This window comes from Colius striatus, chromosome 30, assembly GCF_028858725.1.
Source record: "Colius striatus isolate bColStr4 chromosome 30, bColStr4.1.hap1, whole genome shotgun sequence".
Classification (NCBI taxonomy): domain Eukaryota; kingdom Metazoa; phylum Chordata; class Aves; order Coliiformes; family Coliidae; genus Colius; species Colius striatus.
Window position 1 is genome coordinate 507,191 of NC_084788.1, and position 15,125 is coordinate 522,315.

At 37.1% G+C, this 15,125-nt stretch overlaps 1 protein-coding gene across 1 annotated transcript in view; it reads right to left on the bottom strand.

The window, feature by feature from the left end:
* The window catches only part of FBN2 (fibrillin 2), a 151,749-nt gene that overhangs the window by 79,952 nt on the left and 56,672 nt on the right, over positions 1-15,125 (bottom strand). The window contains exons 12-17 of the mRNA XM_062016448.1: positions 11,102-11,221; positions 10,405-10,530; positions 9,644-9,766; positions 8,484-8,606; positions 2,729-2,881; positions 1,778-1,831 (exon numbers count right to left, since the gene is read on the bottom strand). Coding sequence (XP_061872432.1) covers positions 1,778-1,831; positions 2,729-2,881; positions 8,484-8,606; positions 9,644-9,766; positions 10,405-10,530; positions 11,102-11,221 — 699 coding nt within the window. The remainder of the gene's footprint in view (positions 1-1,777; positions 1,832-2,728; positions 2,882-8,483; positions 8,607-9,643; positions 9,767-10,404; positions 10,531-11,101; positions 11,222-15,125) is intronic.

Here is a 15,125-nt window from a genome sequence, read left to right on the forward strand (position 1 = left end):
AAGCTTAATAAAAGGAGTACGGACGTGTTGTTAGTTTAACAAGCTATGTATCAACTACAAGTCAAATAAAATAAAGGGAAAGTAAAATATCATAGAATCACAGAATGGTAGGGGTTGGAAGGGACCTTTAGAGATCATCTAGTCCAATCCCCCTGCAGAAGCAGGTTCACCTAGATCAGGTCGCATAGGAACATGTCCAGGCGGGTCTTGAAGACCTCCAAGGAAGGAGAATCCACAGCCTTCCTGGGCAGCCTGTGCCAGGGCTCCCTCACCTGAATAGTAAACCAGATTTTTCAACACGACAAGACCTTCACCCATAGTGTGTATTCCCACTCACTCCTGAAAATCAGAATGCAAGAGGAAGACAACAAAATTTTTATTAGGGACTGAACGTGGGAATAATATTTCCCTCCTATAAGAAACAGAATTGACAAAGTCCCTTGCTATAAGCAGTGATACGAGTAGCAACAAGAAAATTGTCTGCAAGGTCTGCACAAGATAAGCAGAAAATACTAAGGTTTTCTTTAGAAGCTTAAACAAAGACGCACTTCAGTTGAGACGTGAATCCCTCAAAGATTTGATCATGCAGCCAGTAGAGACCACAAATGATTTAATGTTTTTGTATTTTCCATATGTTTAAAAGAACATTAAAACCTTGCAACTGTACTACATGCAAATTCTCAGGGTAGGACGCTGTTGGTACAATAATTTTGTGGTGCATTGCCATTATTTCTCCATGAGATTTAGAGATTTTTCAAACAGACCTTGTATAATTCACTGAGGAGAAAACAGAGAATTTACGAACTATGGATTTCAAATTACTTCTAAGTTTGGCATCATGTTCAGCAATGAGCTCACAGAGAAGAAAAACTATGCACATATAGTACTGAAGAGAAACAAAATTTATTTTATTAGACCATTTTTTTAAAAAGTTATGTAGGCTGTTACTAAGTTTGACGATCACAAAGTCTCATTCTGTTCTTCCTGAACTGAATAGAAGCTTGAATGCTGACAAGGATGAAAGCTATCCAAATCAAGTGCCTGGAAATAGTAAGTGTACATGATCTACTTTAATTTGGCCACAATTTTACCAACTCATCAGGGAACTATCTAGCAATAAATCATAACACTGTGTTCCACCATTCCTTCTTCAACACACTCTACTCCAGTTGGCAGCTGCAGCACGAATCGCCCCTGCTTCATGCCTGGCTATTCTTTCTAAAATGCCTCTATCTGTGGTACTAGAAAAAAAGAGCTGGAGCTTTACAGTTCCCAGTCCTAAATGCAACTGCACCATTTCAGGACCATTTTTAGGAGGATCTTTTTTAGTAAGCACCTTTCCAACTCTAACTCACTAGAGAAATGATCTCTCAATGGAAACAATCCATGACGTGAACACTGTATCTGAAGAGAGAAACTGCTCTATTACTATCCCAGCTGACTCTAAGTGAAATGCAACTGGCTTTTGTCACTCTCAAAATGAGTGAAAAATGTCTTATGCCCATTCTAAAAAAATTAATCATACGTCAAACCTTTAAATGAATTATTTTTTTTTCCTTGTTAGGGTCAAACAAAATCCTATGTGGTAGAGACTTAATTCTGGTCTTTTCTTCAGACAAACTTCAATTGTTGTACTTTGATAATGAAAATACTAAAATCAGTATATTAAACTTGAGGCAAAAAGTTTCACTCTAGTAATTTAAAGAAGAACATAATTCTGAGTATATATATATTTTTAACCTTCAATCATACACATCAAAGAAAATGAGCAACATACCTCGTCCATCCACAGTAATACCTATTCCACTGCTACACAGGCCATGGAATTCTGCTACTCAATTGAAGCACAAGATGTTGGGGGAAAAAAAAGAAAACGTTACTTTCAGTGTTTCACCTTCTTTAACCCTAAACCAAATCCACCTCATCTCTTATAAAAACTATTTTTATATAATGTAACTAATAAAACGCCAATGTTCACATGAAGTAACTATTTATAGATAACATACCTATATGTCAAGTAGCATTCTACCCTGAACTTTCACATATATACAAAACTGAAATTTGATAACAAGACTTGAACACTTAAGGGACTTCATTATGGTCTAGACAGTACTATCTCTTCAAGTTACTGCTTTCAACCATAATGCCAGTTTTACTTTATTCCTTCTAAATAGTTTTCTGATATCTCAGAAATTATCTGAATGGAAATAATATTGAAGATACATTACCAAAGATATATATTCAAGAGACTTTTTTTTTTTACACAATCCCCACGTTTATTTGGAGAACTGATTCTTATAAAATAAAATACAGATTTTCAGAACTAACATAGGCTGCTCTTTTAAAGGGACTGATTTGAGTTTACCGATTCATCTGATAACTCTGCTTACTCTCTTTAAGTATTACTACTTGTAGCCAACACTTAATTCAGGGACTCAACTTCACCAACAGCATACTTATGTCCTTTGTCTTGGAATTTTGTCACAGTCTGGCCAGCTTTGTAACTAGGTTCGCCTCAAATGTTACAATGCATAAACCCACAACTCTCAATGTGAACTACTAGAGTTTTTATTTAAAGTAGAAACCATTTTCAGAATCAGGGTACACTTCCTTTAAGTACCATATTCACTCCTCTTTAAAGCAAGAAATAAAGGAACAGCCTGCTTTGAACAAGATTTTTTAAAGTCTATATGTTCACTGCAGTATTCAAAGAAATACAAATTTTTACCTGAGTTTTTAGCAGGGCAGGGGTGACATGGCTCTCCAAAACCATAGTCGGGATTGGCACAGCAACACTCAGATTTTGTCACAGCCCCAGGGAAAGGACGAACACACGCTCCTGTTTTGATGGCTCCGTAACATGTGCTACGCATGTGAGTGTCTGTGAAAGGATAAAGAAAGAAATAATTAATTTCTGTAGGCTGAGAGCGAAATGTATTGTATACTATCTCAATGAGAGCTAAAACCAAACAATTTTATTCAATGAAATGGTTACATTGGCTACATCTTCATTGTTCTGCTACAGTATCATGATGGCATCAAGGCAAATTCTCCTAATGCTTAGCTCCTGAAAGCTCTCTCCAGATTACTTTAAATCCACTTAAAGTAGAATATTGTGAGCAAATTTAGAAACATTTCACAGGACTCTGCAAAGATAACCCACACACCAGAACAGCTTCATAAATCTGTCAACATATATCTCAATAAGAAACACAGATTGGCTTGAATCAGCATATGGTGGCTATTTTTTCCCTTTGAGAAGTACTACAACCGTAACCTGGAAACACAGATCTCTTATGTACTCCCAAAATGGATCTTCGTGTAGGATAACTCAACTGCAGTCCAGGGCTGCTAAAATGGCAGGCTACCTGTTTCCAAGAGGAGGAGCACAGCTTCCTACTGTATTTACAAGTTCCAAACAAAAATGCGATTTTGGCAGGTTGTTCAGACTGGCCTTTACGTGAATTGGCTAATCCTATTAATACATTTATACCTAAAACGACACCACTGCTGAATCAGGGTTAGAATATCAAAGAGGTCTAGCAACAGCAATTTAGCAATTCTTACCTATGACTAGGTAGTGAGGAAAGCAGCAGTACTGCCTAGAACATAACAAATTTCTGGAGATTTGTGATTGAAAGGCCACTATGGAAATTACAGTGCCACCTCTGGGAAGAGGGCTGGAAATAATGGCCAGGACAAACCACCACCTATTACACAAAGAAAACAGATAATACCTGGAAGCTCTCCAACCTCTAAAATCATGCCATAAAAGACAGCAGAAAAACGATACAGGACAACTGCACAGCTGTAGGACTCATCATGTGCATACTGCCAATCTTGCAGCTATACAGCCATAGAAATCAATTTGATTGACTTTAACCAGTGAGATGCACCTTTCAAGGCAGACCTTCAGCTCTGCCTTTGCAGACAGGGTATAGCCACTTGCTATACTCACCCAAGAACTATGATAATGTCTCTTAGACTGCTTTTTATGTGTTTTTGTTAACAGCTTGGTTTTTGTTGTTGGTCATTCCAGGGTTAGATATCTTTTTCATATTTGCTTATAAGCTAACAGTCAAGATCTTCTGACAAGGACATAAGTAGACAGTCCACCTAAATGTATGGTTGAGAACTACAGGATGTGGATGAAGCAAACAGCCTCTAGTTTTGACTCCTATAATTCTAAAGACACAAAGCTACAGAAATACTGTTTGTTTCAGGCATCTTTATGAACCAGGCCAGAACATGGCTTTATTGTGGCCTGGACTTGAGCATCAGTGCACTCAGGAATTGAATAAGGTCTGAGAGAATCCAGACAGTTACCTACTTAACACATGACCCAAACCCACAAAGTTGCATGAAAAATCTTACAGTTGAGTATCTGGTGCCAATCCTAAAAAGAACTGGCAACCCTTATGTGTTCTGCCTGCTCTTTCAGCATTGTAAGCTGTCTGGCTTCTATAAAACAGGGTAGCCTCTGTGTATGTTTTTCCTCTTGCGTTTGGTATCACATGGAACAGACAGTTCTGGAGCACAGTTAAATGTGGCCTAGATTTGAGGGCGTATTCCTTGCCGAGAGTCTAGATGAAGCCTGTACATTTTTCTTGAACTTGACAGCAGAAAAAGATCATTATGCTTAACAACAATCAAGAATTTTTGCACATTTGTTCACATACTCCGTAAAATAATTGGTTGCATCACATTCTTAGCATCTCTAACAAGTTCAGATGCTACTCTGCCATGAATAAAGGGGCTGTCACAGAACAGACAGCATCCCCCTTGTTGTGTGTTTGAGAGAGAAGGCAGAAGCAATTCAAGAGAAGGAAATTGCACTGAGAGAAACTGTAGGGGAATAAAAGACTGGAAAGTGTGAAAGATACACTCAGCGTGAGGGATTTCAAAGATGTGAGGTGTAGGAAGCAGCTGGAGGAAGTTACAGATGCACTCAGCAACTTCTCCGCATAAGAAGAGAGGAAGTTCTCTAAACTTCGAAACCCCAATGTTTTTATAAAAGAAACTGAGGGAATTTGCAGAGGATAGTCTAACTAGTGACAGGAAAACAGTCTTATCTACATAGTCAGTGATTCACAAAGCCTATGCAGGATGAAGAACCAAGTTGACTCCCCCAGAATCAAAATAGTGATCATATGTCCTCCCCAGGCAGTGCTTCCTACGCTGAGAGCAAGGATGACGACAGGCACTGCTTTGTCCATGGCTTAGCTGTTGCAGACACCCCATCAAGCTAAGGTTCCCCATGTCATGACAGTTCAAAGTGTGCACCTTCCTGGTGAAACTGCACTGCCCCCCATGTATAGACTGATCAGCCTTTGGCTGCTAATTTTAGAACACTGGAGAACTTATTTTATGCCCTGTACCCGTGTTTAGAATTGGTGCTGCTGTAACCATGTCCTTGTTTATGGGAAACTCCACTGTTTCCCAGAGAATAGTATTTCTAGACTCTTTATGTAGTACAGCACTGCAACATCTGCAAATGTTATTACCACTGTACTTGTGGTCAAGGTTACGTGACAAGCAGCTGACCTGTTCTCAGTGAAAGTTACTGCATTTATCAAAGTGCCTTAGAAGGTCTAATCATGCAATGCTCATGACAGGTAAGGTTCTGCAAAACAATATGGGTAAAATAAAAGCTATTTTTTAGCCATAGCTTTGGGCAGAGACGTGAAATGCAGACTGAATTGTAATTAAAAGTGTCTTGGCAGAGAAAAAACAACCCTGTGCAGTTATTGCCATAGCTCAGTACAAATTTTGAGGTGACAGACAGACACATACACAGAGCCAGATGAGGTATCCAAGCATGGAGCTGCAGTTAGTATAGCCAAACCTGAAATGCCTGCAAATACTACTTTGGCTCTGAGTATTCACCTAACTCTTCCCCTTCCAAGCCTTTATTCCCCCTTGACGTCCTTTTTTTTTTTCCAGACTCATATCACATTTTGTGATTGACTCTGACATACTTATTAAACTAAATAAAAAAGGAGTTAATTCTATGAATAGTCCCACCAGAGTCAATGGCATCATTCAAAAGTAAAATACATCTCAAAGAGTGAGGGAATTGTACTGTAGGCTCTGTAAGTCTCTATTTTTACTAATTGTCAAGCACATACGTGGGTAGATTGCTAAAAGGGGGACCAATGTAATTTAGTAACTTAATGTAACTTAGTAACTTTCAGACTACAAATACTCTTCTAGCAGCCAGAACGTTTGAAAAGTATTAATATTTAGCTCATGTAGTATATGAGACAGAATAGCCAAAGAATTCCTGTAGTTAACACAGCATGTATATATAAACACATGCACACACATATATATACACACAGAGAAAAATTTGAACAGCAGATTGGCTCCGAATTTCTATCCTAAATTTCATATACGTGGATATTTTTGTTATGCAATATTTGGAATTTCCTATGCTACTTTATGCCTGGAATAATGACATCATCTTTTAAAAATGAATTTTCCAAATAAATCATGATTCTGCTCTATGATTTTGGTCATATTAAGGACATTTCTTGTTGAAAATTCAAGCATATATGGTAAAACTCACAGCTCTGTGACTTGTGGCAGTGTTTTCAAATAAAAAATAGGGTTCACAGCTGATGGCAAACTTGTGAAGCCTTTAGCCGCTAGCAATGTGGTAGCACTAGGTAAATGAAAGTATGGAAAATTCAGCACTGCATTGATTCTCTGCAGCTGTATCAGTGACAGCGGTGAAGATGAGGCCAGCTCAGACCACAGAAAAGGTACTGCACAGTTTGTACTCAAATCTGGTTTTGCTGCTCTGCCACTAAACAGTGAAATTCCTATGCTAAAAACAGTATACTAAGGCTTTTTCCATTGTTTTATCTTTTCACTGCTTCTCTCCAAATATTTAAAACAATCTGTCTTCTACATGGGAGAGAACAAACCTTACTTTTGTCAGTTCAATCTTTAGTATAGTTTTTCTTACTAGAACATGTTGTTTATTTAAACCAACAAATACCCGGGTTTCAAATGAGAGACTGAGAAGGTGTTTTGGCTTTTTATTGGCTATTTTTAAGCCACTCTGAGTTTTAATTGTACCTTTTTTAAAACTAAAGTGTTAACAGCAAGGGCCAGCTTATGCAGGCATTTGATAGGAATGCTTGCACCAGGTTTTACTTTAAAGAGTTATGAGCTTCTGCACAATTTAAAGTGTTATTTTAAATTATTTTATAACAGCAACACAAAGCTGTAGTATGTCACATCTCCTTGTGAGAGAACCTCCAAACACTGTGATGAAGTCTGTCTTTCCTTTATCTGGATGCATGAAGATAAGACACAGGCAGATAGGGCATATATGCATCCATCAGCAAGAACAGTCATTAATAAAAACAATTGCAGAGCTAAGCCAGTGGTTTCCTCTCTGCCTTTTCTGCTTCATGAATCTGTCAAACACCACAACATAACCACCGGGCCTGACCTAACAGCAGCTCCAATGGCAGTCCAGTAACCAGCAGCATCTAAGCCACATACTGAAAGTGAAGCTGATGTGTTGTGATGCTGCTACAGGCCTGCTTTTCACTCAAGGAGGTCCCAGTCCAGGAACACTTAATGAAGCTTAATGCCATGCCTAACAACTAACTGAGCCTTGGGTCAGCAATATCTCTGATGATGGATACCTTCATGAGCTATGAGATAAGAAACCGAGTAGACACAGTATCAATGTTTAGACATGCAGAATAAGGGAGAGATGGCACTTCCTATGGACTAAATTTGTTTAAGGAACTTTGCAGTATTGCAGTCCCTTCGCACTCAGAATCATAGAATCACAGAATGGTAGGAGTTGGAAGGGACCTTTAGAGTTTTTGTAAAATGTATATTCCTCTTCACCCTCTTCATTTGTCATCAGTAAAAAACAAGAGATTGAATGTGTCTTGCCCTCCACCTTTTTAATTCATCAGGTAGAAAATGCTCCAGTGAGCTCTCTGACACTGTGATAGTTTCTGGTGGAGTTGGGTGAAGATTCCCTTAACTGTCAACTAGTAACATTTGAGGGGATAGGAAACTGTAGTTCAGATTATATGACAAGAGACTGTTCATTGGCAGACTAGAATGCTTTAAAAATGAAAAAGATGATGTAGTTCTTTTTTAATACTGTGATACAGGGAAAATGAAATGTTCTCAGATTACAGACAGAAATTAAAAGGGAAGTGCAAAAATATCAGTGTCATAAACAAAATATAGACCTGTTTCAGGGATCTGGAGTAGATAATGAGAACTAAATATAAATATGAATATACACACATATATATATACAGACACATGCACATATGTGAACACAAGAAAAAAGTGTAACAAAAGACAAATACTTAAAATTTATCCTAGAACACACCTCTGGTTTGACATTAACATTACCTAGAAGGATGTCATCTGAAGTACTACTTTGACAACCTAGTAACTGCATTTGCTCTTAAAAAAATATAAAAATAAATCTCACTTACCTACACACACACGACCATCAACTCCAACAGCCAAGCCAGGTGGACACTCACAATGAAAGGATCCCTCAGTATTTATGCAATGACCATTCATGCAAATTCCTTGTGTCTGACATTCATCAATATCTATCAGGAGGCAACACAATTCAACAATTAATTTGCTGTTTTTAAGCATTCTCCAATGACTTTATGTTAGCAGATGAATCACCAACATATCCTTTGGTTTTTTTCCAGTAAAAAACTCATCTTGGAATTGCACTAATCAAAATTCCAGCTGCACATTAAAAAAAAAGCCAACCCAGGAAAAGTGTACGATTAGAAGCAGTTCAGATTCTACATTAAGAAAAATTAATAATAAATTTTCCCTTTTGTCCATCTCATGATACTGTAACTTTGAAATGTGGTTAAGAAAGCACTAATCACAGCATATCAATATGATGCTAAGTTTTCATGATAAAAGACTTTTCAGTGGTTGTCAATGTCTACCTAAGTCAATAGCCCAGCTGTACATACAATAAGAAAACCACAATTAATAGAAATGGATCAATTTCAAATCAGAAAACTAGCAATTAACATGATTTTGCACTTATTAGAAATTACAAAAGCCCAAATCTACTTCTACTGGCAGTAACAGATATCTTCTACTTGTTTACTTAAACTGAAACTAAATAAGACTATTCTTATGATGGAAGTTTTAAATAACCCCACTTTAAAAGTTTTGTAATGCTATGTGGCAAATATGGCACTGCAAATTGCTGGTGTCCTAAATGTTATGCACTTTGAATTGCCACAATGATGTGCAAAACAAGTCTATGCATGTTCACCAATGTAAAATCTTTTAAACTTCCCATATTGCTGCTCATTTTACCATTTCATAAAAGACTTGCATATTTTGCTGCCTTTACAATGCTCCAAGACTTTTCAAAAGCCAATTTATCGTCTGTTGTATCTTTCAAAATACTATTAAATAATTCAGTTACTAATTTCTGTAAGACCTATTTCAATTCTAGGCAGCTTAAGAAATCTACTGTAATGGGTTAGTAAGGATTTGCTATGATATTAAATTCTTGTGATGAGATTTCCATTCTTGCATGAATGAATGGACAGGAAAAGCTATTTTCAATGAAGATTGTCTTAATGTGTTACCCCTCATTTCTACATACCAGTACAAAAACGCCCATTTGGAGCCAGAACAAATCCTGGTTTGCAGATGCATTTAAAACTCCCATCTTCATTTATGCACATCCCATTTAAACACATATTTGAAGTGGTACACTCATCATGGTCTGCAAAATATTGCAAAGAAAAGTGAATATAGTTCCTCGTCTTCCAAAAGATGACACAGTAAAATAAATGACCAGGGCTGATGTGACACTTTTTTCACTTGTACTCATAATTCTGATGGAGTACCTGACGAGTTGTCAGTATACAGACAAAGCAGCATTTCTTTTCCTCATTGTGATCAGTAGCTTTGCATGTTTCAGCAGACTGTATACAGAAGAAGTGAGCGTACCTTTCCTTCTTATATGAAAGGACAAAAAGCTTCAATCAGCTGACAGAATTCAGAACTTGTTCTTTACCTAGAAAGTTTTTTCTGACATAGCACAGTCAACATTTATTTCTTCAGCAGTGCTGATACATGAAGCACCTGCTACGAAACTTTACAGAAAAACCCTATTCCTGGCATTGAGTTACTTGGGACTCTTGAGAAGAGATGTAGCTTCAAAACCAAAAATTACCTCAAGTTTTACCTGAAATCATGCAGTTCGTGTAATAAATATTTGAATGCAAGGGCTATAAGTTTACCTCAAGTCATATCTTATTTCAAAAAATATAGACCTTAATGATCCTTAATTGTAGTATGAAGTACAGTTTCTAGAATCATCAAGCTAATCGCTTGCTCATTATCTAGCAAAGTTCTTACCCACACAATTTTTTCCATCAGTAGTCAGTTCAAACCCAGCATTGCATATACATTGGAAACTTCCATCAGTGTTTACACACCGTCCATTTTTACAAAGAACACCATTCTGGATGCACTCATCTATATCTAAGGCCAAAAAAACAAATTAAAAAATCAATCAGTCAGAGAATTACTATAAGATAAAAAGATATAGAGAGACAACTATTGCTTTGAAAAACACTTGCATGTTATTTAAATGGAACTCATTAAAAAATTCCAAAGATAGGTAAGAATTTATCCACATCTCATCAGAGACAGGAAAAAGATTATTTTATGGACTTGTACAACTAATGCTCCATTTTGTGATGCTCAGCAATCACTTTACGAATACCTTTAGAATCCTACTCAGACATTCATCTATGTAAATACATAAATATACACTTGTTATGCTAACAGTCTACTTCCTGATTTTTTTTGTAGAACTTCTGACAGGAGAATTCCCAGGCCAAGTAGCAGTTATTCCAGATTAATGGATAAAAGTTAAAGGACAAGAACAGAACAAATGGAATGGTAACCCAGAACTAGCAGTTCAACTAATATAAGAACCATTGGTATTTACTGACATTGCATTGTTAATTACTTTTTGAACTCCAATGGGATCTGACATAAGGACTGAGAATGTGCACAATGTGGGTACACGTGGAACAAACTTTCTTACCGATGCAAGCCTGTCTGGTAGGAGTTCTTTGGAAACCTGCATGGCACTTGCAGTAATAGGAACCAGGTGTGTTGACACAGTCTCCATTAGAGCATGGATTTGATGTGCATTCATCAACATCTGTTGGCAGCACAGAGGAGCATTATTGACTTCACAATGTAAACAATGTTGGTTTGTTTTTTTTTTTTAAAGTCTAGAAGCTTCTATATGAAAAAGACAGTAACTAACGGTCAAATGCTAAATACTACAGCTTGTTGTTGGGACAATATCATTACCTTCCTAAGAACATAGAGCTGTTCTTAGACCAACTAAGCAGGCATTTTAACGAAGTAAAATGCTACTACATCATTTATATGTGTCTTAAGAAGACAAAAGAAAAAACTGTATGAGGATTTTGAGACGTGTTATCTGGCAGTTGCCTACTGAAAGTGAACAATGTTTTATTCAACAGTTTAACTGAATGACCATTCATTCTTCTTCAGAATAAAACCAAGACAAATCAAAACTAGTATTTTAAAATCAGAGCAAATCATGCCATCCAAATCCCTCCATTACATTAGAAGTTTATTGTAGAAATGTGAGGAGGGGCCACACACCAGCAGGAAAGATTCTTAATGAGATCACAGTCTGTGCAGCACATTTCAATTATTTATGTCCCATTGCATCCTCAACCCTAGTCTTTGCATTTGAGTAATGCCAGACTCAATCTAACCCAGCTCTATATTGCACCCTACTCTCCTTTCAAAACGTTTTTCGGTATCTGGGTGACGCCAAACACACTTTAACCACCTTAAATCTTAAGTAATTGCTCAGAAGTAACTCTCATTTGACACATGGCTCTGAAAACTCTTTTCAAGAACCCTTCCCGAATTTGTTCACAGGGGTTACCAATGACTCAGATGTGTCTTTGGCCAGAGATAGATATTCTGAGCACTAAATGAACACTGATTGTTCTTCCCCATTATGCTGCTTTAAATCCTCCCAGGATCCTTGCTCTCTGCAATCCAGGGAGCAGAGGGAGTACATCCCTTTGGTCTGGCAGGCAGGACCAGTGGCTTGGTCTCTTCCAAAACTACCAGAGAATGAACTGAGCACTTCATCTTTGCTACAGTTAAACTCACAGGAGACAAACAAAATGGATCCCTCCATGAAAACTTTTTTTTTTCCTTAATCACCTTTTCTAATTTGAATTTTCCCCCTCCAGCTATGTCCACCATTGCACTTACAAGTTGGAAATTACTCATCTCTTCATTTAGGTAGGCTTTAACACCACAAAGCCAATGGTGATTTGCAGGGGTTTTTGGTATCTGGATATAAACTGCTATAGGAATGTAGGGATAAGTAAAACCACCGAACAATGCTATTTCCATGCATTTTGCAGTGAATGCTACTAGAAGTATCAGAAAAAAACACAAGGTAATTTCGCTGATCATTTGTACTCGCATTTTATCAGGTCTTGTCCTAAAACTTAGTTCATTCTATTTTGGAAATAGTGGGATAGAATGAGAAATTAAACTTACAAGAACACTAATATGTTAAATCATAGAATCCATCACAATTGGAAAGGACCTTTAAGATCATCAAGTCCAACCAGTAAGCTAACACTGCTGAGCCCATCATCAAACTAAACTATATCTCTCAGCACCTCATCTATGCATCTTTTAAGTATCTCCAGGAATGGGGACTCCACCACCTCCCTTGGTAGTCTGTTCCAATGCTTAACCCTCAAATAAATGTGTAGTTCTAGAAATTGTTGTGCCATGAACGACCTGACTCTAAAAAATAGCAAAAGGTTAAGTTTCATTCTAATTCAACTACTAACAAGTCCATACATTTCACAGCATTTATTGTGTTAATGTATACACAGTTAAAACCACTAGTATCAGTACTGAAATCACTGATTTAATAAGCTGGTTTACAGCAGTCTTGGTGCCTAGATACACTGAAACTGTTTTGGGTAAATAGTTAAATGAACAGTTACATGAATAAAGGCAAAGCAAATGAAAAAATCAAATACCTCCTCTCCTGCTTATTTAGCTCATTTACATTTGGAGAGCAGCTGATCGTATCACTCCAGTAAAACCACAAGAATGAAGGAAGATAAAGAAAAGTTCAGAGTGTCAAATACAGTGAAGAAAACAGAAACAGTTTCTTTATAATGCAGACTTCTATGTGATTATAGTAGTTTCCTGCTTCCATGGCTCTCTTCTGGTTCCTGGCTGCTTTGATGCTCATGAGTACTAGATTGGATATTTTTACCTCAGTGCTCAGCTGATATGAGGGGTCAAGGAGGATAGGCGCATAACTCCAGTCAGGAAAAAGTCCCCAGCTACCAACAAAATGTCAAACTCTAGATCACATTTTCACATGAAAATGTCAAATGTTTTAGTTCAAATGATGATATGGTTTACTTATTTTTAGTGCAAGAAAGGATGGGGGAAGTTGTAAATACTAAATATAGCATTCATCCATTTTGCTTAATTTTCCTACAGAGGATGATATTTATGACTTTGTAATAGGCTTCAACTTGTTTCATCCGTTAAAGTAAGTATGTTCATGCTGGTAGTGGATCTCGCTGTACATGAATTTATAAACTGTATAGTAGGAATGCAGTGTTCCTCTACGAAATGGCTGACTTAAGCTTAGAAAATCCTTCCAAAGCCATGTGCATCAGATGATTTCCACATAAAATATGCATCTTAAGATGCTCTTATTTTTATAAGCTCTTGATAAAAGAGGGAAATGGCAAATATATGTTAATAAAAAAGAGTAGTTGGCTTTGAGTTTGCATTGAAAGCATGCATATTCCAGCAGTATAAACAGGAAACATCTGAGACACACACTTAACCCATTTACCCTATCTCCCAGCACCCCCCTCTTCAGTGTCAAATATTTCTCTTTCACCACTTGCATCACACTTATCTCCACTTTACAGTGTTTCATGTGTTACGTTTGCCAGAATTTCACTAGACACATACAGAACTTCCAAAATCCCCTTAAGACTTACTGCATAGAACTTTAAGATATATTACAAAATTTTAAATACAAAGATCTGTATTCATAAAACAACTAAAATTCAACACTGCAGAGCTATAGGCTTCCTACAACTTTCAAAGAGTCTACAGTTTTATCCACAGTTTTAATAAATACAATGAAACAAGGAAAAGTAGTAATATTACAACTGTCCATCAGTTTGCAGAAAGAGACTGATCATGCAGTGTCAGATCACATGGAACACTTATGCTCCTTGACCCACCATGATGAGAGTGTTATAGTACAAGCTGAGGTCAGAGCGCAGTATGCAATTCCATTGTTTTGATTTCGCAGGATAACTTTGAAACAAGACTTTTATTTAACTCTATACAAAAATATCTAACAATTTCTGGGTTCTTAATTTATTGCATAGTCATTAGGCACCTAGAGATAGAGCAGTACAGAGCAGTGTTAATTTATACTCCACTATCCTTACTCCATATGGTGAAATATAACTGTTCCCCATGCCCCAAGACTGTTCTTTTCGTAATGAGTATCCAAGAGCTTCAAACAGGCATTTAGCTTTATTTAAGACGCATCAGTACCTACAGAAATTCCATGCAGTTAAGTTTCTGCCTTCATTCTCAGGACAATTGCCTGCGTGCTTTACAGTAAATATAATTCACAAACCAGGAGTTCCATGTGACACTTGAGATACTCTGGCTACTTCTTTACCATAAAATCAGAAAACATCAGAGAAACAACACTGTGTTATCTACGATAAATATTCATAAAGTACACTCTCTGACAAAAAGTCTTCTGAATAAAAGCAGCTACTTAAAGGCAAACCACTGAAGATTCAAAATAATTAGCAACTACTGACTGATATGTTTCACACAAAAAAACAGGCCAAATCACAAACTTGCTGGAAGCCATTAGTGGTGCTTTTTCCCTGCTTCCAGTCCAGGACATTACTGTACCTCGCATAGCATCTTTTGCTTTTGTTAACAAGCTGAAGTTTTTGTTTTGATCCAGTTTTCAGACTACCATT